Below are 27,343 nucleotides of genomic sequence, written 5' to 3'. Positions count from 1 at the left end.
AAATCAGAACAGGTGAGCAGCAGATACCCTGTGATTGCCAGGGGGAGGTACAACAGGGTCATGGCAAAGTCATTCTGCTCTTTCTGTTCTTGCAGATTAGTACAGTGAGAAGGTACCATAACAACAAACTTCTCAGCATCTGCTGATGCTGGAGCATCTCTTCAGCACTGCAGCTGAAGCTGATTTTTTTTAATCCAGCAGCAGTCCAAGGTGGGTTGACTTTGGCACCTAAGACGTGTGAGCTCCCATGGATGGTCCCTGCCTGCAGGAGGTTTGGCAGGATCTCCTCATCAGTGTGTTCCCCCATGTGTCTCCAGGCAGGGAGCTTATTCTCCAGTCTTTCCCTCAGCTGGGACAAAAGGGTAATTTTTGTTTCCTTTTCAGTTGCTTTTAATGACATTTGGCACATTTAAAATGTTTGCCTCTCATCAAACGTGACCGAAACTAATACGCAGACCTGACTATTTTCAGGGAGGTGGGAAGGGGCTGAAGCAAACAGCTCCCTGCCAAAGGCATGACAATTATCAATACTGAAACACTGCCACCAGATCCCAGACTGAACCTTTCCAGACAACCCAGCTGAGATGAGGGCTCCTCCCCACTCTCCTGCAGGAGAGTTTGCTCAGAAAAAAATAAAATAATCCTTGCACATGTCCTTATTCGCTGTTTCCAGCCAGGTAACATGATGGGAAAAGACCCATTGCTTGCAGTGCCCTGCCAAGGCAGGTGATGTAAAGGAACATTGCTGCTTTTTCAGAGGGAAAAGTGACAGGTGGTTCATTGCTCTAAACTCAGGTTCACTGATTTAAGGACTCAGCCTTGGAGCACAGACACTACTGCATTCCCCCTCTCACTGTGCTCTACAGGAGATGTTATTTTTCTGGGAGATGGTCAGGCTGGACAGTCCCACATCCTGCAGGGCAGAGTTCTGCCTCGGAGGTTTTATCTACAGATCCTTCCTTCATCTTCTCCTGCCACTGTTAGAGCAGATTCAGCTGCACAAGAGGCTGATACAGCTCTTCCCAGAGACCACACAAATTACCCTGCAACAATCCCAGACTACAGACCCAGAATAATTTCTGAGCATCAAAAAAACTCTTCAGAATGTCTCCCGGACACCCACAGTCAATCTTTTCATGACTTATGCAAGGAGAAAGCTTAGAAATCCCTTAATTTGCTAGAATGGGAATTGTTGACGTTCCTCCTGTGCCTTAATTTGAAAACCTTTCCCTTTATTTCCATTAGACTAGAAGAGGCAGGTATGGGAAAAAAAAAAGAGAAAAAGAAAAAAAGGTTAATTGAGCAGCAGAATCCAGGCATGTGCAGTGTGGGGGTGGAGGTGCTGGGCACATGGGCAGCCACTCTCCATGGCCCGAGGGAGAGGTGAGGGGGCACAGGAAACCAGCCAGTCTTCTATGGGAGGGAATATCAGGTGGGATCCCTGTTACTGCCCCTTATCAGCTGCTGAAGGTAGGGAGGGAATAAAGAAAAAAAAATAAAATTGGCAGCCTCTGTTCCTCCTGTGCTGTTTTCCCTGCAGGGCTGTTCCTGGTTTGTTTATTTATTTATTTATTTCCAAGGCAGCTGGTGATAGATGGCTCGATGATTTTATGGAGTGGGCAGAGAAATGGGTGGAAAGGGGGTTTCTCAGCGCTTGAGGCTGCAAATATTTATAGACAGGTGAGTTGTGACACAGGAGCAATTCCACTTACAGGTAAATGAGCTTTTTAAAAATGGTTAAAGTTACAGGCATGTGTGAGGAGAATTAGATTGCCAGAGGTCACAGAATCACGGGACTACAGGATGGTTTTGGGTTCAAAGGGACCTTAAAGACCATCCAATTCCAACACCCCTGCCATGGCAGGGACACCTTCCAACCAGCCCAGGGTGCTCCAAGCCCTGTCCAGCCTGGCCTGGGACACTTCCAAGGCTGGGGCAGCCACAGCTTCTCTGGGCAACCTGTTACACCAGCTTAAAACTGGAACAGGCAAAGCCTCTCAGTGTGCAGAACTTGTATTTCAAACACAAACCTGATACAAGAGGTAACAGATTTACAAGAAATAACACACTTCAAAGCCATCCCCAGCTGGGTTTGCTGGACATTGGGCACTGGGCAGGTCAGATGAAGCAGCAGCACAGCCCTGTGCAAGCCAGGACTCACCCAGCTCTGACAGCAAAAGCCACCCAGAAGACTAATTAAACAAAACTTCAGCACAGCAAAATCATCCTGGCTGCTCTGACTGATTATTAGGTAATTCTTCACAAGACAATTGCAAGATAAACAGTGAGGCTCAGACAGCACTCCCACTATCTCCATAGAGGTGTTAAAACACCCACAGTATCCACTGGGCCACTTCCAGAGCCCAGCTCCAGTCACCTCCAGCACTCTGAGACACATCTGTTATTTCAAACAACTTAAAATGGCCCTTATCTGACAGCTTCTGATGCTGGAATTTGAAATGAGCTGGGCCTCTCAACCCGATCCCTATGGGGCATCGTCCACAAAAACTAATAACTACAGCAATAATAACCCCAGGAAGTCAAACACCCCCACAACTCTGCAACTGCTTCAGAAGGCATTTCAGCCTCTTCTATGAGCACCTTGTACCCAATCCCCAGAGTAAATTATGCAGTGGGCTGACACGAGACACGTAATGAAATTGCTTTGCCACTGGCCCTGTTGATTTCTTTGAGGTTTCTTTCATTACAGGAAATTAGTGGCTCAACCAACACTTACTGAAGCAGTTTGTGCTCCGTGGGGCGCTTGCAGAGCCTGATGGAAGATCTGCACCTCAAGTGACTGCACAGGGGGAGGAAGGAGATGGCTCAGCACAACGTGGTACCAACTCCCCCAGCTTTCCTTTTCCCTCCCCTCTTGCTTGCTCCTTAAAGGAAATTAACACCTGCCAGGTCTTCCCTTGCCTAATGTTTAACAAAAAGAGGGCTGATTGATGATGACTTGAAGCTGCTGAGCCACTCCCAGGAGCCAGAGGAACGAAGTAACCTGCCACTCTTTTTTTTTTTTTTTCCCCACTTGCAAAGCTCTTGGACACATGATGCCTGGTGCAGGGGAAATCTTCTATTCCCCAATGTCTGCTGTTAAAGAGCTCTCATAGAGCAGGAATCCAGCAGTTCATTACTTCTATCTGCTCAACAGACTTTTGACATGATTGTATTAGTGCCTCACTGCAGGGCTTGAAAAGTGAAAGCTGAAAAGCAGCTCTTTGCTGTCGGTTTACATGTTTGCTGAAGCCCTGTTTACAGGCTGGAATACAAAGCACATCATTTGCAGCTCACATTATTTGTTTCGTGCATCCTGTTCAGAGGCCACCTGTGCTAATGCATCGCAGCAGTCAGCGGGCTGAGAAAGTTAAAAACCCTCTTTTCTGAGCCAAATCCCCCTGCCAGTGCAGTTGCTTTGGCTGAGTTCAAGTCAGTGAGGGTGCAGGATATGGGGAAGGTGGAAGGGGAGACAGGGAGGAGACCCCAGCTGTGCTCACCTCCTGAGCATCCCTCTCCTCCACGGACGATGCCGGAGGGATGTGCCGCTCTCTGGAGGAGTTCGAGCATCAGCAGCCCCTCCAGTGCCCACACTCCGTGTTTCTGCCACGTCAGGATGTTTTTGCTGTTGCCAAAACACTCCTGCCTGGCAAAGAAAACGCATTTCCATTCTTTCTGAGAGCTCTCTGGCTCGGCGGGTGTGCACCGAGCTCTGCAAGGGGAACGCACGCTCTGCCCATTAGAACCTGCTTTCATCTCCCATTCAGCCACAGGATGTCAATGCATTAATTACAATCCACAGTTCATCCCATTACACTGAGGTATTCAATAAATACCCATTAACATATTGGAGCCTATCCACGAATGCATCTTGGAGTGAATGGGTTCATAAAAATACATCTTAAAACAAAATAAGGAGGATAATAGCGGTTCTGTAACAAATTTAGCCTCATATACATCTCATATTTTAGCAGATGATTGGTTAGCAAATTGCATTAAAAGCCACACAACTCTATTAGACCTGCCAGAAGATGCATTACAGCTCTGAGCAGACTCCAAGCCAGTCTACCTCGGGACACATGTGCGCTGAATATCTACCAATGGTGAAAAAATCCAACAATTAGTATGAAAATAAAAGGAGATGTGCTAAAACAGCCAGAACACACGAGCATTTCATACCTTCCTAAGCCTGGAAATTACCATATGGGCTGGTCCAAAGGCTGGAGATGAGTTTGGTGGCTACCAGAGTGCTGCAGGAATGAAGGATGGGCAGGGCAGACTTTTATGCTGTTTACTGCAGGGGGATCTGGCACAGAGCTCTTTTTGTAGCTACAATAAACAGCAGTCCCCTGAAGAGAAGAGATTGAAGGCAGCAGCCTCTGCTATCAGTAATGACCAAATGCAACCAGATGCTATCACTCCTTCTGAAAGAACTTTGCCTGCAGGTCCTACAGGAACATAAACCCCATCTAGTGATGCTTGCATATCAGCTACAGATGCCAGCTACTGACAAGCTCGTGTTTGGGTTTTCAGGGCAGAAAAAGGGAGTTTTGGTTCCAGCTGGTTTAGTCTGTTGATGAATCTGGGTTGCCCTGCAGCAGGAAGATGTACAGGATGGGAGGCTCGTGTCTCCCACCCCAGCCAAGGTGTCCTCAACAGGCAACCAAACTTCTCCCTGCAGAACCAGCAGGTTAAAGATAAGCACATCAGCACTGTAAGAACAATAAAGGAATGAGATTCCCATCCTGCCAACCAGGCCCTGGGTCAAGCTAATTTGGCGGTTTTTTTTTGCTCCTAGGTGTGGACAGCAGGACAGCAACCCAGGCTGCACGTGCAGCTTCAGCAAAGGGGGTGGGATGGATGACCCCACTTGTGGGAGCTCCAAACACTGGGGAAAACTGAATTTTCTCCACGATTAAAATGAAGCTCAAATGGCATGGAAAACCAGGTCACAGAGCCAGACAGGAGAACAAAACCACAGGAAGAGTCTGTCTGGGCAGCATCTTTCAGAAGAAACTTCAGAGTCAGTCTGTTCCTGAAAGCAATTCCAGCAGCCACTCCATCGGACCAGAGCCCTGCCCTGACACTACAAGAAATCAGGATGTGGGGAAACCCTGTGAAACACACAGTCCAGGTCAAAATAGAGTCTGAAAGGGGATTTGAAATGTTACCCAGGTCCTCCAGGCTCTCAATTCTCTCACTTAATTCCATATTTAAAAGGCGTATATAGACGCTATGAAATCCCAGGGTGAGCACATTTTCATTTTCTCTTTTCACTCTGCTCATTTTCTGGCGTGAAATCTCAGACATTCCCACTCCCTGTTCCACCCCCTCTGCGCCCCATCCCACCCCAGCAGTTTTTGGGGCTGTGCTGGGTTTCAGCAGGACACTGCTCCCAGTGCCCAGGAGCACCCACTGTCTTCACTAACACATTGCCATGAACAGAAGGACAAATTAGGAAGGCACATGCACTTCTCACGCTTCTTTTTGTGTTATATCCTCGTCACAAGTTACTTCCCTAAACAGCAAGTTTCTAGTAACGTGCTGGAATATCACTGTGGGGAAAACTGCAGGACCAAAGGGTGGCCTAAAGCACGAGCTCAGTGGTGCCTGAACCTCCTGGTTTGCAGAGAGAGAACCCCAAATTCTGCACTGCATTTTATCCAGTGCAGCTGGAGAAGCTCCCAGAGCTTGGGAGGCACAGCAGGGCTGAGCTCCCCGTTATTTATGTCCCTCGAAGGCTCTTGATATTCCTTCTGAAGTTTTTGATCATCAAGGAACTCGAGAACGAGCTTTTTATGGCGGTGCTAAAGACAGACATTGGCAACAGCAGAAATTCATCTTATATCCTGATGCCACTGAAGCATCTCCAAAGCTTTTTACTTTTCTCTATAGGCTGGCACCTTTTTTTTTTATTCTTTTTTGGAAGTATTAAAGCAGAACCAACCTTTGAGTTCAGCTTATTCAACTTCCTACTGCTATTTTTTTTTTTCAAGTTTCTATCTGGGCATCCCAGATTTGTCAAGGAGATTTTCTCCTGTGAAGAACATGAAATAAAAACATCTCAGCTGTGGCTCTCCATAAATTGTATCACTGCACTGGGGATATGTGCTGTACTTGGTAATTTTCTGATGGCTGCTCTGGCATTTTGATTGCAAAATTAGCACTGCAGCTCTGTAGGGCTGTGCAGTGTCAATAAAGTACATCCTAAATCAACTAAGAGCTGGCTGATCCACTCACAAATGGGGCTGTTTCTGGAGCCATCCAAAGCCCAAATCTGTTCAACATCTCTGCTAAGAGCTGGAATAAACACAGAAATCCCAGCTGACACTTGGAACACCACGGAAGGCAGGACTGATGCCCTGAGCTTTTGGGGTTGGCCCATCTGTGCAGAATAAACTATTTTAACATAACCACAGATACAGTTATATATAAAACAGTGACCACACAGCCAGGAACCAGGAATGCAGGGCAGAACTATGAAATGAGAACCAGATGAGGTCCCTAATCCTGGGGAAGGTGACAAAACACAGGACAGCAGCCAAGGACCAGCAGGAGCCCTGCCTGGATGGTGAGGAATGGTAATGTCAGAGGGGAAGGTTTCACCTATGGGAGGTTTCAACCCTTGCACCAGCTCTGGTGGGACTGAGCCTGCATTAGAAAATCAGGTTTTAAATATATTAAGGAATGCTTTTGGCCTTAAAGACTATGAATCTGCCCAACCAGGTAAAGAAAAGATGAAGAACAAGTCAATGGACAAGCAATTCAAAGCATCCATGAGATGCCTGAAAGGGCAGAGATCCCCCCACAGCAGCTCTCCCCAGATGAAGGCAAATTCTAAAGGTAAATTCTATCACACTGGAAATTCCACACTTGGAAAATAGGGAAAGGAAACCAGAAACAAGAGGAAAACAGCAGCTAAAATGTTCTGGGCTGTATGTAATAAAACAAGCTCTAGGAAAGCTTGCCCAGGATGAGACCATATCACACCTTGACTTCATGGGAAGTCTTGGGCACTTTAACTATGATTTTCCACATTTTTAGTGATAAGACATTTCTGCTTCATGCCCATGCTGCATTTGCTTCAAAAATTCCTCAGAGACCAGAAGTGACTAAAATAATAAAAAGAAATACAACACAGAAGGTCCAGGTCCAATTTTCCTTCAGAAACGGCCTCTGGTTTTGCAAGACCATAAGGAAGCCACAGGAACACCTGCAATTCTTCATTGCCAGTTCACAGGAAATGGACATTTTTTAGACCCTTAACTACATGGTCTGAAGGTGCAAACAGACACTCAGGGGGTAAACGCCCCCTGAAGTCAAGTCCAACCATTCCCCCAGCACTGCCAAGGCCACCACTGAAGCCCGTCCCCAGGAGCCACATCCACAGGGCTGTTAACCCCCTCAGGGATGGATGGACCTTCAGCCACGCTGTGACTCCATCAACATTTGTATTTGCTCTTCACTGACATAACTGTGTGCCTGCAAGCAACCCAAAATACCCTTCTCTGGGCTCTGAAATCGCCTCAGTGAACGCTGCCGGTACGGATCAAATAACTTTTTAAGAAATGCTGTTTGCCTGGTGTTCTGCCCCAGTGAGTCACTCATAGGTCCTTATAAATATTTAAATACTCTGCTCCTCCAGACTGTGTGTAGACATTCGATGTGGTTTGTACTACACAGCCACTGCTCCACATGGCAATGTCTTGCATTTAAAACCGAGATTAACAAATCAATGCACCCTGAAAAGCAGTTTGAGATCACCAGCACATTGTCTGCCAGTGAGTCTTCTTTGCAATTTGTAGACAATAGATTTCCAATAACAACTTGTAATTAAATCACTTTCTCTTACTCAGTCTTCACACATTAAGCCTGTTGACATTTTGCAGATGGTGTCTTTGGAAATGAGAGATAGGAACTGAAAGATATTTGGTTTAGATAATATATTAGGATGAAATTCTTCCCTGGGAGGGTGGGCAGGCCCTGGCACAGGTTGGGCAGAGAAGCTGTGGCTGCCCCATCCCTGGAAGTGTCCAAGGCCAGGTTGGAAAGGGCTTGGAGAAACCTGGGCTGGTGGAAGGTGTCCCATATTTTAGTTTTGGAAGCCTTTTTGCTCACATTAAATTTGTCTTTCTTGCTACAAATTATTTCTGGTTTTGTTTCTTCCCCCCCTCCATGAGAAAATACCTTTTACTTTGTTCAGAATGCAGCAAAGCAGTTGAGAACACCCAACAAACCTGACTCTGGCACTGTTTTGTGGAACTGCAAACAATTCAGGGCACTTTGCTGGGGCCCTGAGGTACATTTTAGACTTAAAGCTCAGAAGTTTTTCACAACGAGAAGAGCTTTAAAAAAAGAGAGAAAAAGAAATCATCTTCTTTCTCTGCAGAATGTGTTTCTTTGATACCAAGGGAGAGAAAAAAAAAAAAAGACCAAAAAAAGGAAAATCTGAGCAAGAAAATTTTCCACGTTCAAGAAATACCTGCCCAGTAAGATGCAGTAAGGATGAACTCACAGAGATACCCCCAGCTGAGGCATCCTGGGAACAAAATGCTGCTGGAGTAACACGGATCTGGCTGGGATTTCCCGTCATCCCCGCTCAGTTGGCTCTTGCTGCAGAAATCAAGCTGAACAGCTTTCAATTTCTGCTTTTTCACCTGATTTTTTTTTTTTTTAATCTTTTAGTTTTGTGTCTGCTGTAGGACTGCACCGTTAAATTAACATTAATAAATATACTAATAATGGCGATGACGGTAATAAAAATAACAACAAATAAATTAAAAATGCCGAATAAATTGCCTCATCCTCAGCAACCTGGCTGCACAGCATTCCTGAAGGCAATCAGGGCTGGAAGGAAGGAAGGAAGGAAGGGAGGGAGCCTCGTTTCTTGCCCAGCAGCTCAGCTCTCCTCTCTCCCTGCCCCGAACCCAGAGCAGGGGCTGGTGCTCCCCTGCTCGCTCAGCCGTGTTTGAAGTTGGGCTCTCTCCTCGCTCACAGGAGCAGCAATCAATGCTGGGGAGCTAATGAATTATTTCCAAGTTCGTACCAATACCTGCAGCAACATGAAAGAAAACTCGCAGGGTGGGGAGATTACAGCGGGAGAGGCAGAGCGTGGGGGCACGAGCTGTCGATATTTCAGGGCTGGGATCTGATCCTGCAGATAAAACTGCTGCTACAACACTGCTCAGGAAAACACCGCCAGCAAAACATTTCATCTCACGATATACTTGTCCAGTGTAATTATCTGGGCTTGGCCAATCCAGCTGGGAGAGAACAGCAACAAACAGCCGACCCCACGTGCTGTGCCATCGGGGGTGGCTTCGTGAAGGTGAATTAATACTTGCCCTGAGCGTGGATTTGGCTCACAGCATGGACATGGAGAGCAAATATACACGCACAGATAGCAAATATGGGTATTCATTTTCCTCAAAGAGCACTTTTTTATCATTACCACCTCGTTTAGGATGAGATATGTACAGTATCGTGAGTTGGATATCCTGAAGTGTCTGTCAGGAACAGATGCACTGCTGAAAGCTTCCCCACACAACATCTCCCTCTCCCCCTGGACCCAACAAGTCCCTTTTTGGGTTTCATTCCCTCTTTCCCACTGTAGAGCTTTGCTTTTCCCCAGCCAGCACCGATCCCCACCACCCTGGGACGATGACAAAGCTCTGCCCTCCAGGAGTGTCCAGTGATTCAGAAATATGCACAACTCAAAAACAGATCTGTTTTTGTCTTCCACACTTCTCAAGAGCCTCTGGAGGATGGCTGGAGGGGTGGGGATGGATTGGCTCCCTCCTGCACACCCTGTGGCTGTGGGGAATACAGCTACCAGAGATTTTAGGGTCACTGCAGGAAATCTGGAGCCAGTCCAGTGCTGCTTCTCTGCACTGGCAGTGATTAATCTGACACCCATGCCCAGCCCAGGCTCCCAATTCCTTTTTCCACCCAGTTCATTCAAATTCTTCTCTCTGGTCTCCCCAGTGGCCATGCTGGGAAAGCCCCAGGGCACTGGGCTGGCACCATCTGCCCTCCCCTGACCAGCATCCCCTGACCTCTTGCTGCAAGCACCTATGTCTCATTTTCACATGTCCTCCTTGTGCTTTGCTAGGAAGGACAAGTTAAAAAAAAAAAAAAAAAAAAAAAAAAAAAAAAAAAAAAAAAAAAAAAAAAAAGGAAGTTCTGTCCTAAAACAAAATCGGGGGGAAAGAAAACTCATTTTGAAGTGTGAGGAGGGAATTCAAGAGAAGAGCACATTGATCCTGCAGCCTCTTCTGCATTCATTCCTGCAAGAAATATGCCCCAGCTAAACAATATTTGTGTTCTTTAGATAACAATATATCCATATGACACGACTCTCATCCGAGAGAAACAGAAATTTTCTGTCTGCCTGTAACTTTTATGCATAAGACCATGGCAAATAATGTCTGGACTAAAAAATGACAATTCAGTATTTTTCTTTCAAACTTCCTTTGTGGGTTGTTTTGGTCCAGACATGAATCAGGAGAGCACTCCAACGGGCCCTGAGCTAGAATTTAAGGGGATTTTATTGTTGGTTTAATAACTCCTTATTAGCTAAACAATGTGGACAAGATAAAGGCACATTGATGGAATGTTTCCCCTCTCTCTGACATATCTGTCTTACAAATCAACCTGCCCACACTGAGGATGACACAGATCCAGAAGATTACACTGATTTTTCTCCCTTCAGCTGGGCTTTGACATCTGCCAACCTGCCACTTGCCCATTAGGGAAGACAACAGGAATGCCAGCAGTGACGTGGCTAATTCTAATGACCTCCAGCCAGACACAGATCCAGAAGTTCTATCCAAAAACCACTCATCTGAGCACTCCTAAAGCATGACTCAGCTGGCTGATGTGCCTGCCAACTCGCCAGACTAATCTCTGTGCTGATTAATTAGAGGCATGCTCTGCTTTAGCTCTTGTGACAACCAACTCCTTCACTGAATCCTTGTGACAAAGACAGCAGACAAACACGTTTGCTACTGGCACGTGGAAATCTCCAGATCATCATAGTCAAAATTGTCTTTTTAATTATGGTCCTGAGAGTCCTTAGCTAATAAAAATGTATTCATGAGAAATAGGTGACATGAGAAGTCACCTACAAGCAGTTCTCAGCAGAGCTGCCAGGAGGGTGTTTCATGTGTCTCATACATTGCTCACGTATGATTAAGGCAATTTGAAGAGTGACACTTCAATCCTGTGTCAATAGATATTTCTAGTCACCCTCATAGACGCAAGAAAACTCCTAACAGTTCTATTCTGAGGATTAAGGAACAAAAGAACTCTCAGAAAACCAGAAGAGAGATGACAGCTTTAGTAGGAAGGCCATTATTTCTGTCCATAATCCAAAACCGTGCATTACAACGTGTGTGAAAACGATTAGCACGATTGGAAATGGTGATTAAAATAGCACCTGTTCGATGTAGTGCTTGCAAGGGTGACACCACATTTCAGAAGAGGTAAAACACTGGATTTTTCTCTCATCACGCACTTTTTCATTCATTTACAGGCAATCGACGCGACGGGGATGAAAAATGCCCTTGGGGTCTCTTGGAGAGAGAGAATGGGTCAGGGACACACATGGAGTGAGAGGAAGAGGGGGCTTTGTGGCTCTGTGAGGTACAGCAAGGCCACGAGGCTCTCTGAACTGAAAAGCAGCTTCTGAAGCAGCACAGGAATGACAAATTGGGCAGCTCTTCACGTTACCAAGGTCATCTTCAAACCCGCCCGACACCGCGCCACTCCACCCGAGCACGGGGCACCCAAACAGATGGGACAGAGATTTCGAGACGATAAATTAGATTGAGACTTCCTGAAGCCACTGAATCCTGGTAATTATGTTACTCAGCTTGCTGAGCAGCCATCCCCACAGCCTGCTGCCAGCCTGCCACGGTGAGAGGCTTGGGTGGACTTCAAGGAACAAAAGGATCACTCTAAAGGGCAAAAGCCAGGAGAAACGTGCACTCTGCTGCACCTTCAAACCCCTGCAAGCCAGATCCTGGCTCAGAACAAAGCAGGAGTTTAATAAACAAAATTTTCATAAATCAAAGTCCTTGGAGTACTTTTCAGATTTTTTTTTTTTCCCTACACTGTTTAATAACATAAATGGAAAAAATATGCTTTGACCAGGGACTAAGTTTGTTTCCAGAGTCCCCACAGTTTGGAGAGCTGCAAGCAATGAAGTTTGGGTTTAAATTAAAAGCTGATGAGGCATTATCTGCTCTTGATAAAAGAGGAGATTCTGGGGAAAACTGAAAATGGAGAAGTCAGTCTGCTTTTCAGCTTCAGATGGTGAACAATTCTCTTCAGATACAAAATCCCTTTGACAGACACTCATTGTTACACCTTGGGTTTTGTTCCAGTAGTTTTGTAGTTTATCAATACTATCTCTATTCACTGGCTCATATTTTGTACTTGTCTTATTTTCACTGCCTACTTAAAATTCACTGAACCAAAAACCTCATAGAAATAACTCCTGGAATTTAGGTTTGACTCTGTGACTTTGAGAACCCATTGATCCAAATATGCTCCCAAATAACTGCATGTCAAGCCTTTATAGCTGGGTTAATTCACTTTATGGCCTTCTTAATATATGAGATTTTATGTTTACTGTATGCCTGCTGGTTTGAGTGTGCTGGGTGGAACTAAAAGCATATGTGATTCAAACAGATCCAAGGTGACATTACTCTCCTTAGAAAGGAATCCAGATTAAGACACAACCAGCTTGTTATTGGCCCTTTCCCTGCACTCAACAGGTTCAAAGCTTGAATCCTGCTTTCATTTTAGCCACAATGTGTTAACCACTGTAGCTCCCCATCCTGATTATTAAATAACTGCACATTTTCTGCCTTTCTTTCTTAGTATCCCAAAGGAACTGGCATCAATAAAACTTTCTATCACCCAGGTGAAGGAGACAATGTGGGGTCTTTTCCAGGGAAGGACTTCAACAAATGCTGAACTTAAAGCACGAGCATAAAGTCATGAAGAGAAAAGGGCTAACACAAGTACTTGTTTTATGACAGTGTTTAAGTCACTCTGTGATCCACAGATCCTTGCCAACAGTGCTTTGTATCAAGATTGCCCAGTGTGATGCACTTACTAACCCAGAACCCAAATGCAGAAAAAAAACATCATTCCCAGGCAGAATATTCCCTAAAACACCTTCCCCACAGCAAACTCACTCACACCACCACAGGACCTTTGGCCAGGTCTCAACCTTGCGTCCTCAGGGTTACTCAAACCACGCTCCCAGCTCCACAGACCTGACCGCTCCACCACCCACCATCTCTCCACCACCTTCAACGAGAACCGCAACGAAACGACAAACCCAACGCGCCTCGCGCTCCTCCTCTGGAGCGCAGCCAAGGGATTTTCCTGGCATCCAGGACTCACAGCCCCCAGGCAGCAGTGCCCTCAGGGATGTTCCCACCCCCAGGGAGGCGAGGCACTCACGGAAGGCCGTGTAGAGCTCCTGCAGGGTCAGGCGGCCGTCGCTGTTGTAGTCGTCGAAGCGCAGAAGGTCCTCCAGGGTGCAGCCCAACAAATCGTCTGCCAGGGCCTCCTTCTTCATCAGCTGTGGCAAAAGGACAACAAGGCATCTTTACATGGCAAGCTGCAGGCTGCTGGCCTGGCTCACCCAGTGGATTTTCCTTGAAATAACCCCTGGGGAAATATATCTGCATCTATCTATAGCTCTCTATCTACAGATATAGCATATCTATCATTCCATACTTGCTTTGTACCAAGATACAACTGATGTTCATATTCCTGCAGCACTTCATGGACCGTGGACTGGTGAGGGTGAGACTCTTCCTTTAGCAGCAGCACAGAAATGCATTTTCACTTTGCAAATGTATGGAAAAATAAGCATTCAACAGGGAAAAGGGAAGGTCTGCCTTTCCTTTCTCCTCTGTGAGTAAGGAAAAAATTGTGTTCCCTGCTTTTGGGACTAGGATGGGGAAGAGTGGATGGTGTGCTCAACATTAATGTGCTTTTCCAGCCCCTCACAGTTTGTTTCTTTTGTATTCTCAGCACTTCATTTGGGTCCTCTTGAATTTATTGTAGAACATGAAGGAAACTGCTGAAATGTTGCGTCTTCCAGCCAGGAAGGCTTTTTGCTGTAGCCCAGGGACTCTTTTATTTACTATTCTAGTCTTGGCCCATTGTATTGAAGCAATTTAAAGTAATAATGCTAAAAAAATGACCCTTCACCTAGCAAGTAAAAATATTCAATACATGTGAGATCAACCATAACTTCCATGATCAATCTTCTAAAGATGGAAATTTCCCTTTGTCTGTGTTTGTATAGAAAATTGATTAACTTTTCATAAGATTGACAAGTTTTTACTAGTCCCTTTGATTTAACATCAGGAAAGAAAAAAAAAAAACAAACAAGTGCAAACCACTTCAGCTGCAACACACTTAGCAGATTTACAAATCTAACTTTAAAATACATTAAAGATTTAAATAAAAATAACAACCCAGTTACCACCATTGTTAATAGCCCTGTATATCCACGGTTGCAAAACTACACAGGAATTTCACTGCTAGGTCCAGAGGGATAATATTGGATAGGGTCTGCCAGCAGTCAGGCAAAACAGCTCGAAACAGAGGGGGGTGGACCATCTGCTGCCACTTTTTTTTGCTCAAAGCAGTTCTGTTGTGGAGAACAAACAAGTGGGTGCTGCAGGACCATCAACCCTGGAGAGACTCTGCCTCCAGTTCCTCCTCTGGGGTGAATCCCCCTGCAGTGAGAGCCTCCTAAAGATCCACCTTCAGGTCTTAAAAATTCCCTTTTTTTCTGCAGCAGTGCACATTACCTGCCTCATTTTTTTTTTTTCCTTGCAGACAAGGTTATAGTGCTCAAGAGACTATTTTTTCTTTTAAATAAAACACAACAAAAGCGCAGCACCAGCTCATCCAGCAGCCAGAGAGAACCAGATCCCACTGCACCACGCTCAGCTCAGCTGGCTCTGCCCATGGGCAACGAAATTCCCATCTTTGGGGGAACTGTAAAGTTGCAGAGAGCTTCAAATTAAGGAGCTAATGCAAATCAATCACAAATCTACCTAACGAGGCAAGAAAAGCCCTGCTTAGACTATAACCGAAAATTGCTCATTACCTAAAAAAAAAAAGTCCCTTGAAACCTGGGTGGATAAACTGATCTTGGAAGAACACATGAAAATCACCTTGTTAAAGGGAAAAACCAAGGACTGACATGGTGCACAGTGACTGTGAACTGTGGGGAGAGCCCAGAGCTGCCCCTCAGCCTGTCCCCAGCCCGGCCAGGACTCGGCCACGCTCCCACCACGGAGCCCAAGGCCAGTGCCCCTCAGCTCAGGATTAAAAGCATTCTTGGCTTATCTGAATTCTGCATTAATAGGCATTATTGCACCTCGGAGGGGAGATCCCTCTGTCAGCTGTGCCTGTGGGGAGGACGTGGGGTGAGGGGGCTCCTGGCTGAGGATGAACTTAACTCTGCTCCACCAAACTGGGGGGGGCTCCAGATGTTCAGCACATTTATGGATTTTGGTAACAGTGAGAAAAGGACTGAAATCACAGCAGCCAAGGTCTGTGCTTGCTCTTGAGAGAGAGCCAAGGGCTCCAAGCACATCTGCAAACAAAGCACTTTGAGGCAGACCTTCCACCACGGAATCCTTTGCAGTGCAGGGCATTGATTCTTCCTGATGCAATGCCTTGCAGGCTCCAAACCTTTGTTTCCATGCAAGCTGAGTTTTAATACCCTGACAAAATAAGTTTTGTGTAAAAAAGGGCAAAAGAATTGGAGAGTAGAACAGACATTCAGAGGCCACTATTCAAAAGCTGGCTTTGAATTCAGATAAAAGTGTTTTACTATACCTACCATGTCCTTATGAAAACATCATGGCCTTCAGATGAAGCATTGTACATATTCCCAGCCCTGAGTTCTAAGGGAATTTACAGTGACACAGCGTGCAAGGGATTGAGCATCGTGTCAGCAGCCTGAGAATTAAAATGTGAACTGTCCCAGAGATGAGTGAGCTCATGCCCTGTGTGTCCTGGGAGATGAGAGCACGGATGAGACACTCCTGAAGAGCAAGGGGTGAACTCTCTCTGAGCAACCTGCTCAGTGCAAGGTGTCCCTGCCCAGGGCAGGGGGTTGGAACAACGTGGGCTTTGAGGTCCCTTCCAACCCAAACCATTCTATGATGGGCCAGCTCTGGAAACTGGAACAGGTCCCAGGCAGGGACTGGCTTCCAAAAGGCTCTTAAAAGGCATTGGCTTCTAATTCTTCTAATGGATGGCATAATAAATGGAAAAGACATTTTACAGGCCTGTTTTCCCAGGTCTGCACGTGCAAAGAGCAAGTTGAGGACACAGAGTACCTGCATGGAGTGCCTGGGCTGCCTGTTTGGATCACTTGACCAGTGAGATGAATTCCAGCAGCACAGCTTGCCCATAATTAGAAATAACAGTTTTTTCAAGCTCTCACCTTTTCTATCAAGTTCTGCTAATCAACATTTCAGCATCTGCCCAGGGATTCTGGGACAATAACCATGTTGAAAATCATTCCAGCTTTGCTGTCACATTACTACATGCTAATGCACAGTCCAGAAGGCAGGGAGGAAGAATTAAGAGACTTCTGCTTAACTTACACGCACCTAAAAAATCCAAATTAATTCTCCCCCAGCCGGCTACTGGAAATACTTCAGAAGATGACAGGTAGCAGCGAGGATTAGTATCTATTTTCAGGAGCAATGGATGGGGCTGGAAGACTGCCGTGTTTTGTGTTTGAAGAGGAGCTTCAAATGTTGGAGACAACACTGACTCCCAGGAGATGCAGATGGGTTGGATTTTCCTGCTGGGCAGGGACAAATGGCTGAGTGCTGCTGCTTCCCATTCACACTCCGAATGGAAATGACTCCACAGCTCCATTTCCACCGAACAGCAAACCCACCTGAGCCAGCTCAGAGCTGCTGAGATGCCCGTCGCTGTTTAGGTCCAAGTGCTTGAACAGGTCCTCGATGAGGAAGCGCTTCTGGGCCGCTCTGTCCTTGGCCAGGCTGCTGGGGGGGCTCTGCCGACGGGCCTGCAGGTCCAGCAGGATGCTCTTGAGCCTGCTGTAATCTGCCATGGTACAGGGGTCACCTGCAACACAGCACAGCATCACTGACCACCTGCACTGACCTGGATCTCCTCACAGGACCGAGCTCCTGAGGGGCAAAACGAGGCACGTTTATCTGCACACACAGCCCCACCCAGCTCTGCGCTCGAGCAGCTCCTGGACTCGTTAACACCGACTAATAACTGGCAGTTTTTCTAAATCCTGCTGTCAGGGTTGCTCTCCAGCATGTTACCTTCCAGATTACAGGGCTTCAGTTACAGACTTCCACGCTCAGCTTTGTAATCCCCACACATATTAAATTGGCTCCACGTTTTCCTGAACGGATAAATTCATCTGTCCTGTGGCTGTAAGGCAAAAAATGAACGTGGGGAAGCTGATGTTTAGAAAGCTCCACAAACATAAACGGTAATTCTGAGTGTCACCCCGTGCCAAACGTGGGGCTGACCTTCAGGAATCCTTCCAGGCAGCCCAAGGAAGGGCAGTGAGCAGTGCAGGGCTGTGGCTGGGTGTGCTCATCACCCTGCTGCAGCATGGTATAAATGCTTTCCTCAGCCCCTGAGCAGGGAAAAAGGTTATTATCAGGGAAAAGCCCCCAAGCCACTCTCCCTGAAGTGACACCGGCTTGGCTGGAACAATCAGCCTGAGCCCTGCTCACCCTGAGAGCCCTCCCTGTGCCTGCAGCATCCAGGGAATGCCGTGCTCTGATTTACCACACCCTCCTCGAGGAAACACATCCACCTGCCCAAAGTGGTGCAAGGGTTCCTTTCTGCTCATCTGCTGTGTGCCAGAGCATGGCAGGATGAGGAATGGCAGCTGTCTCTCTGTGCAAATGTTTGCTTTAGTGCAGACCACGGGGGCTGGTGCCTCGGAGCAGACCCTGGAGCACACTCAGGCTCCAGCCACTCTGTGGGCATCAACCATCTCCCACCAACAGCATCGACACATCCAGCCTTTCCCCACAGATGCCCTTACCTCCATCATGTAATTTCTCTGTAATGTAAATAGCCTTATTCTGTGTAATGTCAGTTTTAAAACAAACTTTTATTTTAAATCCAATCACCGATCCCGTTGCATTAAATCTAAGAGAACCTGGTCTCACCTCAGGGACAATACCCTTGTAGATCAGCTCCCCAAAGACTTCCAAACATTATTCCTCTGAAAAATAACAGAAGACTCTGGCACACTGACAACTAATGATCCTGTCCTATTCTTGCTGAGCTGCAACATTTTGGACCTCTTGGTCCCACTCCAACCAAAACCCAATTAAAATTCCAGGTGGGAGGCATTTCTCTGATAGCAAACCCATCTCCTGTCAGGGTTTTTTTTTTTTCACCCTTCATAGTTTGTGCTCACAACTTCCCAAGCACCCTGACTTGAGAAGGTGAGAGGGGACACAGAGGCTGGGCATGTGCTCACCCCTCAGGTCAGTGCCCTCCTGCCACCTGAGCAAGAGCTGCAAGACAAGGCTTATTTCCCACCCTGAACTCAGACCCTTCTAGTTCTGAGTTTCTCACTGCTCAGGGATATTTAGCAGCAGATAAATTATTCCCTCCCTCTAAACAACCTCCATAGAGCACTTGGTCCCACATGGGATCAGTCTCATTTTACAGGAAAAATAAAGCTATTCAGCTGCTATTAGGTGTGTTTATTATTCTTGCCTTCTTTTCCCCCCAATCATGTCATTTGATGGTTTGTGAAGGCAGCATGAGAAAATCTCTCTCATTCAATCAGCAGCTTATTTAAGAGACAAACTGATTGCTGTATCCAGTGTGATCAAACAATCCTGCAATTCTCTTGTAAATACTGTTTTAGCTACTGCAATAATATTTTTCGCTGAGCTGGAGTTTTATTTTCAGTCAAATCTTAAACCCAGAGATGTATCTAAGGCTAATGGAGATAAGGAAATCTATTTAGCTTGCTTCCACCTCTGTCTCTGCTTTGTGGTTTCGGGCAGGGATTTCTGGCAATTTTTACTTAAATTTTAGAAATTAAATACATCCTCTAGCAGCAGCCTCCAGAGGCTCTCCATCCCCAAGCCCTACTCCTGCAGATTGTGTGATGTAGGAAGGAGGCAAAAGTGAGGAACCACTCTGCAAAAACCCTGGCCAAAGAAGTCCATGATTCCCCCTCCCTGCTGGGGAAAAGATCTCCAAAGAAACGAGCCCTTTTTATCCCTTTACAGCATTTTAGAACCAATGAAGCCTGGCACTGTTCAAATTAAAAACAAACACACAAAGCCAACCAGACAGGCAAAGCAAAACAATCAGACAGAAGAAAAGTAAAAGAAAAATGCAACCTATGAAGGTCTGATTGCTAAAGTGTGGCCAATAAGTGTCACATTTATGTGCTCTGCTCACTCCCACCACTGCTGCTTCTTGCTCTGTTTTGCAGCAGTTATTCATCCTGTTTAGCACTTCTGCATGCTTTGGCAGATAAAATATTGATCAGCCTGCCAAGAAACACAGAATGCCATTCTGTTTTCATGTCAGAACTCAGTAATGAACTACATTTATCAAGAGCATCCTCCCTGTGAAAGGTCAGTGGTGAATGTGGCTAAATTGTGATGACAGATCATTAATCCAGCTCCCTCAATAATTGCCCTCTTCTAAAAATTTTACTCCTGGTTTCTGTGAATTGCTGCAGGTTTTTACAGTGGGATCCCTGAGCAATCTCGAAGCCAGAAGCAGATAAGAGAGGAAACAGCAAGGCTGGGGATGAAAGTGTCCTTCAAAGCAATGCAGGTTACAAAATAAAAATAAACTGAGCAAGTGCAGAGCTTGCTTGGATGGGAAAACTCATCTCCCAGTGAAATATTCCCGTGCAAGGTGCCTTACAATGCAGTGATCACTAGAAATGTCAGTACTTCTTTAAATGTCAGAAATGATCTGATAACACCTCCAGAGGAGCACCCATCTCAGAGACCTTGGTCTGCACTGTCCTGGCATCCCATGCAGAGCTGCCACCCCCTCTGGCTCCCTGGATTCCTCCATCCCTGCCCAAACCCACCCCCACGTCCCTGTCACCACAGGGAACCAGAATAACGACCCACTCCAAATAACTCACCTCCAGAGGGGAGCTCCACTGGCACTAATTTTCTAGGCAACCCCTCAGCACCACCGAATGTGGTAAATAAAGAGCAGTTTGGAGCAGGGCTGGAGAGTGTCATTTCTGAGGCAGGAGGCATGGGGGGGGTCATTTTATCTGACAGCTCCTCTCAGCCCGTGCTGGCAATTTTCAGCTGTTCCTGTGGCACTTCCAAGCTCCAGGAAGAAATTCAGAGCGGGAGATGAGGGCACTAAACTTTGTTTTCTGAGCTGCATCCACAGGGCAATAAAGATGTGGTTACGAAAATAACATTTCTAGACAAAATTAAAGTGATTGGAGAAAAGTTCTGTTTTCAAACAGCCCCATCCTTCTCTGTGTTTCACTCAGGCTTTAGCTGGCATTGTTAGAAGCATCAGAAAACGACCAAACTAAAATGTTATGGGATACAAATTTATTTCTGAGCGTGGCTCCTTAATTCTTGTGCCATTTACAGCAAAATTGCTCGTCAGCACCAGCCCATTTTCCTGCACACAAAATGAAAGTGCTGGCATGCCTGAACAGAGGGAATGTGGTCCCAAAACATCAGCCTGCTGAACCTGAGTGAGACGTGATGTGAACTCTTTACCCCACTGCTCTGCTGCCTCGTGGCCTCTCTGACTCCACAGAGCAGGTTTACACGGGGACAGGAAAATTAAAGATGACTTCAGTTCTTCAGGGGTCTCCTTGCAAATCCCCATTCCTCCACGCACGTTTTTTACCTGCCTCTTCCTATCTATCTTCCTCTTCTTTTAATTGCTTGTTTCTGCAGAGGTTGGGTGGACTTCCCTCCTGGTTTTCCTGTGTGGTTGGAAAGAAGAGGAAAATACCTGCTTTTCTCACCAGCTGGCATGAACAGCCCCCTCTGAGCAACAACAGCTGCAGAAAGGGAGAGGAGAACGTGGAGACACCTTTGTGAAATTCTCACATTTCTTGCCATTTAGAGATATCTGCGAGCTTTGAACCTTCCCAGCTCTGATTTTTACAGGCTGGAAGTCCCACAGGTTGGATATTGGGAAAAAATTCTTCCCTGAGAGAGTGGTTAAGCACTGGAACAGGCTGGCAGGGAAGTGGTAGTCATCAGCCCTGTTCAGTCAGAAGTTGGGCTTGATGATCTTGGAGGTGTTTTCCAACCTTAATGGTTCTGTGATTCCACACTAGGCTGGAGCAAACTCAGTTGGGATGAACAAAAATTAACCCAAATCCTAATCTGTAAAACTTCACTGTATCAACCATTTAACTTCTGCTAACCCAGAGAAAGCCTCCTATAAAACCCCAGGCTGTGCTGGGCTGCAATCTCACTGCAGGCAACCCCACTGCAGTGCTGCTGCAACACCTGAAAACAACCCTTGGAGCTTTCTGCTGCCTCCAAACATCTCCAAAACCATCACTGCGCACAGAGGAAGCTGATGAGACATTTAGCAATGCTGCTAATTGCATCCTGTTCCCATCACAGCGCTACCTGCCCTCCTGCCTCACTCACAGCCAAACCCCTCAAAGCCTGAGTGCCTGTTTTACTCCTGATCTGAATTTCCAGGTGAAGTGAAACCCTGGTACAGTTCCTGCTAAGAGGAGCAGATGTTTAACATCATGCAAATTCATGAACATCCTTCAGCTGCCTCTGCTGAAAAAATTCAATTAACAATAAAAACCCCAACTAACTTGCTTATCCCAGGGATGAGTTTCAACTAAGAAGATGTACATTTATCAGATATCCATATACAATTTAGCAGCAACTGGGAGCTCACCAAATTTATCACAGAAATGGAATGGAATATAAGCCATGAAGTGGATACTATTAAACAATAGACATTTACAACCTGGAAGAGTTAAAGCTTTCCTCAGTGTGTATTTATTTCAATATTTCATTTTATTACAAGGAAAAGCACCCATCTATTACTCCGTGAGTTTTAAAAATATATTAAAAACTTACAGCATGAGAATATTAATTCCCAGTTCTATAAACAAGAACTCCATTCCTACCTCAAACAATTACCTTCCAAACTGCATAGACCTAAATGAATCACATGCCTCAGCCCCCAAGTGCACAGGCAGAGATGGATGGATTTGCAGCCTTTCTTGGGAAGCCCAAGAATTACAACCTGGTTTGCCAAGCCCAAAGGCAAGTCCAGGATTTGTGTCCTGCCTGGGAGGGAGCAGGAGCAGCCCTGGGGAGGGAGGCAGGAGGAAGCTTTCAGGTGGGAGAACGCACAGTAAATGTAATTTATCAAGTGCCTATCACCACCTAGGCAGTGTGCCACAGATTTATAGATTTTTAAAGCCAGGAGGGATTATGTGCACACTCTGACCCCCTGCACCAAACTCAACGAGATTTTCCCTGCAGCAGCTCCATCATTTGTTTGCTCTGTAGCACAACTCCTAGCGAGGCTTCCAGCCCTGATTTAAGCACCTAAGAGCAATTTTTCAAATGATTACTTAGTCTCAGCGGGCAAACATATTTTATTTTTAATTTGTTTACCTTCAATTTCCATCTCCTGAATTCTGTTCCGCATTTATCCGGCACATCAAACCGTAACTCTCGTGTCTCACACGTCACCTTCCCAGGCCTGCACTGCTGCTGGCATCATCTCCTGGCTCACCTGTCCTCTCTGATGAGCTGTGGGACACCAAGGCTCTCACTAAGGCAGCTCACCCTCTACATGGCTGGGGGGTTTGATTCTTGCCTGGGAATTTTATCATTCCCATGGTGGGCAACGAAATGACCGTGGCCACATCTGCGAGAACCTTTGGCCTCTGATCAGCAGTGGGTGGCTTTTCCACAGTTCAGAGATAGTCAGGCCCTCCCTGGTACTACAAGATTACGGTGGCTGATTGCTCTCATCCCACCAGGACATCCCAAAGATGCACTCAGACAACATTCCCAAATGCTCCTCAGCATTAGGGAGGTGTCACTACCCAGCCTGGGCTGGGAGAGCTTTCTGTGTGATACCAGAGGCAAACAAGGCTCTTCTGATTGCTGGGTTTAGATTTGCTGCCTGCTGAGTATTAACTGGTTTTTTGGGGGGCGTTAAAAAATTAAAAATGATTGTAAAATCAGAGGGAGGAAACAATGTCAGGAACATCAGCTCAGATGAAGAAGGAACACGACGCAGTCAGGGCAAACAACTCCTACACTGCTCATCTCAACTACTTGGTGAGTGTAAACACAACAGAAATCCCCAGTGAATTATGCATGAGTCCTGTACCCAAAACTGGCTCTTTCTAATGATTAATTTATTCACAACACAGCCTGCTCTCCTGTAAATCTACTACACCACACGGAGACTGATCTTACAAACACACTCTCACACACTCAGCTCTCCGTGCCTGTTGTGTACTCTCTCTAAATTATATTTTCTCTTCAGATTGCATTGTTTTGCTTTGTAAAAACTGTTAAGCTTGAATTAGTGATGCTGCATCCTAAGCTGCAGACAAGGGAGCAGGGGAGAAGGAGAGGAAAAGGTCCCACATGCAGCTGTTTTAACAGTAAGAACAAAATGAGCTTAAGAATGTCTAATTACTTGAGATCCCAACCCAAAACAAACTCGGAGTGTAATGAATTGATTCAATGACTGAGAAACACTGGACTGAAACAGCCTGGGAAGACAGTGAAGCTTTTGTAAAGCTTATTTTCTGAGCAACCTGCAGGACAGGAAAATAGATAATTAAATACAATCTGTCTGGCCATTTTGAAGCAGCTGAAGCCGTGTATGACACATCCACCTGTCATCACGATCTGCAAGAGTTAATTACTGTGCAGTGATGATTAGTTTCCCTCGCTCTTCACCTCAAGAGCTACACAGGAAGAATCTTGGTCCATCATCCACGTGTGCAGGAAGCCAGGCCTGCTCTGCACTGCAGCCAACTCTCATTCCCCATTTCTACATGGAAAATGTCTTTACTGCTTTAATGCAGACATCCTATAATTTAAATTAACCAAACCAACCAGGCTTTTGTTACATAAACAGGACGGTTGCTCACTGTCTCTGCTTCAGTTGGTGACACGACGCAATCTACCGTTTGACATCTTACAACCCTCCACCTCATTCCTATTAGAGAAAGCAAAATTGTCTGGATTCCTCTGGGAAGTCAGCAATGCTCACTTTTTTATGGCTGAACTGGTACATCTATCAAATACTTGTAGATAGCAAATGTGTTATTTGGGAGCTTTAATAAACGTTCAAGTCCTCTGGCACGAATGCAAATTTTGCTGCTCCTGCCGAGCTCTGAAACACCTTTGCAAACAACTCGCTGGCTCTGCTGTCAGAAGGGACACTCCACCATCACTCAAGTGCTTGGCATTCCAGGAATCTGAATCCCTGCTAAAGGTATTTTGCTTTTTCACTGTCTGGTTTCTTATTTGTAAGAAGTATGCATGGGAAAAGGTGTATTAGAAAGGCTACCCCACGCCAGCCTTGGTGAGGGAGGCAGTCAAGAACATTAATTCTTCTGCTGGGTGATTATGTACACAGGTTTTCCCCTGCTGCCTTCTTGGAGACACCCTGGCTTCTGTCTGGAGAGCACAGGATCTGCCAGAGTTCAGCTTCATCCTCATCACAGAACTTGTTAAGCAGTTCTGAGCCCGCTGTTACCTGTTCTCCCAGTAACATCCCCGCTCAGGAGGTGTGTGATGTGCAGGACAGGGAGAGCAGAGGGGACCTGCACACACAGGCAAGTAGTTCTTGTGACATTTTCAATCCAAATGTGAGAGGAAAAACACCATAATTCTCTCCAGGCTGTGTCTCCTTCCACACCCTCAGCCAAACACGGCTGATTTAAGGATTTAGGGCATCCCTCACTTTGCACTTGAACTGTGGAGTCTCCAGCATCCTCTCGCTGAGCGCTGAAGGACAACACGTGTCATTACAGTAAGCAGGAGTATTTATTATTGTTAAGGATGTGTGGAACAGTCTGATAACGATGTGCTGTGCCTGTTGTTCAGATGTCATTAGGAGACCTCTCAGGCATCTCATTACCAGCCCTAACACACACCCTAAAGGGCATTCCTGCAATTATGAAATGTTAACTTCTAAAGAGGAAAGCATGCAGAAGGGGGAGAAAGTACTTGTGATGGGGGAAAAAAAAACCCACTTCACACAGAAAACTGTTAAATTAGTCCAGAAACAACAGATTAAAGGGAAACCTTTAGAACATGGCACATGGATGCAGGACAGTCTGCCTTCTCCTCTGGAATTTCAGGAGGTCAAAACCACTCCACTGTAGTAGATCACAGATACACAGGTTTGCCAAAGAATATTTGGATGTTTGTTATTATAATCACACAATTTTATATATATATATATATATAATGTATCATACACAATGCATGCCACTCCAGAAACCAACAGAGTCAAATTTTGCCACCCAATGACAGAATGTCCCAGCTACATAAAGTGATAAAAGCCATCCTATCCCTGTGCCAATCAGCGCAAACGAGGACTCCAACTCCTCCTGCCCAATCCACCAAAACGTTCAACCCAGCTACACCCCTGGGCACGCCCTGACCTGCCTGCACAAGGCAGCTGCAGCATTTCTGGCTCTCAGGGCTCCAACAGAGAGGAAAACACTAACATCTAACTCTAACTTCCCACTTGCACCACAAACCCACGCTCGTTCCTCCTGCCCCTCCTTCCTGAGCCCAAGCAACACGAACGACAAGATCCGCATTTCCACTCTAAAGCCACGTTACGAGTGGCAGATGCAGCAGATCAAGAAGCAGAATGAATAAGTAAAAGCTCACCAATGCTACAGGCTGGATTTTGGGGATGAATTCCTCTCCTCTTTCTTTGTGGGATTTTTTTTTTTTTTTTTTTTTATATTTTCTCTTAAGCCCTCTAATGATGGATGATGAATGGGACAGTTATCTGAGCACTGGAAGTGCTTTGCTACTGACAAGGCAAATAACCTTTCTGCAGTTCAGGGTACCAGTTCTGGAGCAGATCTGCTGGAGGCCTGTCAAGATAACAATATCCCCACACCGACTGCTGGCAGCAGGATTTTTCATTCTATGTGTCAGTGAACTACAGAGGGAAGCTTCTCACCACAGAAAGAAGGGGATGAAAACATGGGGTTTTTTTCCTGAAGACTTTCTGCCCCGAGAATGACACATTCCAGGGTAAAGCATGAATGATAAATCGCTGTGTTTTGATCCAGGAGAGCACTGCATGAAAGGGAATTAGCACAGTTTATGAGGGAGGGAGAAATATCCCCCCTGGGAGCTGCCTGCACAGCACTGCACTGATGGTGCTGCCACTCCCGTCCCAGTCCTGCTTGGCCTCAGCAGGCTCCCTGCAGACCTCCCTAAAGAAAGGGGCTCCCCAAATTTCCATCTCTCTTATGGACAAGGACTGCCTCTCCCATGGCAAACCCATTCCCCTGGCAGAGAGGGTTTGGGGCTTAGAAAGGAAGGAAGAAAGAAGATGAAAGCACATCTCCAGCCTCCCCCAAAAGAAGGAGTTTAAGCCACTTACAGGACACCCTTCAATACATATTTACCACCTTAACCCTTTCCTTCCCAGATAGCACTTTAAGAGACCCCCAACTACGAATTTGCTTCACGTCCCAGAAAATCTTTTCATTTCATTCTGTGCTTCACATTCATAACACTCAAGATTTATTTCAGGTGCATTAACTGTAACACAAGTGGCAGATCCAAGCTATGCATCCCTTGGCTGCCAGGGCTCTGATGAACTGACACAACTCTGTGCCCCTACAGTGATCCTCAAGTGCCACAAGGGTTTGGGCTTATTCCCAATTTACAGCCAACCTCCATTCCCATACTGATGATCCACATCCCACCCAGCTGTGTCCACACAGCACAGGACACAAATGAAACTCAAACCGCTGAAGAGAATGAAACTCTGGGGTTTATTACAGTGGAGATTAAAATTCAATATTGCAGCAGAGCAGGATGTTAAAATGCTGCACGGATTTAGCTGCTCTTTGCTCAGAGAGGCAGTTGGATAACACTAAGTCGGGTTTAACATAGTTTTATTGACATAAATTCTATTTGTTGAGGGCTGTGAAAGAAGAAGTGATCCTCACGCCTTGCACTCCCAGAAACAGGGTACCCAAAGTGATTTTCTTTTTCAGGAGACAAATGCAGCTGAACCTGCAGCTCAAGGCAGGAATAAC

General features: G+C 46.0%; 1 protein-coding gene across 5 annotated transcripts in view; it reads right to left on the bottom strand.

The window, feature by feature from the left end:
* Nucleotides 1–27,343, bottom strand: part of LOC114065708 (follistatin-related protein 4-like) — a 169,594-nt gene that overhangs the window by 68,941 nt on the left and 73,310 nt on the right. For all 5 annotated transcript variants that reach the window (XM_027899820.1, XM_027899816.1, XM_027899818.1 and 2 more), the window contains 2 exons: nt 16,961–17,151; nt 13,477–13,597 (listed from right to left, as the gene is read on the bottom strand). In XM_027899820.1, coding sequence (XP_027755621.1) covers nt 13,477–13,597; nt 16,961–17,151 — 312 coding nt within the window. The remainder of the gene's footprint in view (nt 1–13,476; nt 13,598–16,960; nt 17,152–27,343) is intronic.

Source organism: Empidonax traillii, unplaced genomic scaffold, assembly GCF_003031625.1.
Source record: "Empidonax traillii isolate 1590-97213 ecotype Southwest subspecies unplaced genomic scaffold, ASM303162v1 scaffold689:size842923, whole genome shotgun sequence".
Classification (NCBI taxonomy): domain Eukaryota; kingdom Metazoa; phylum Chordata; class Aves; order Passeriformes; family Tyrannidae; genus Empidonax; species Empidonax traillii.
The sequence above is the reverse complement of the archived record's forward strand: the minus strand, read 5'-3'. Positions and strand labels throughout refer to the sequence as shown.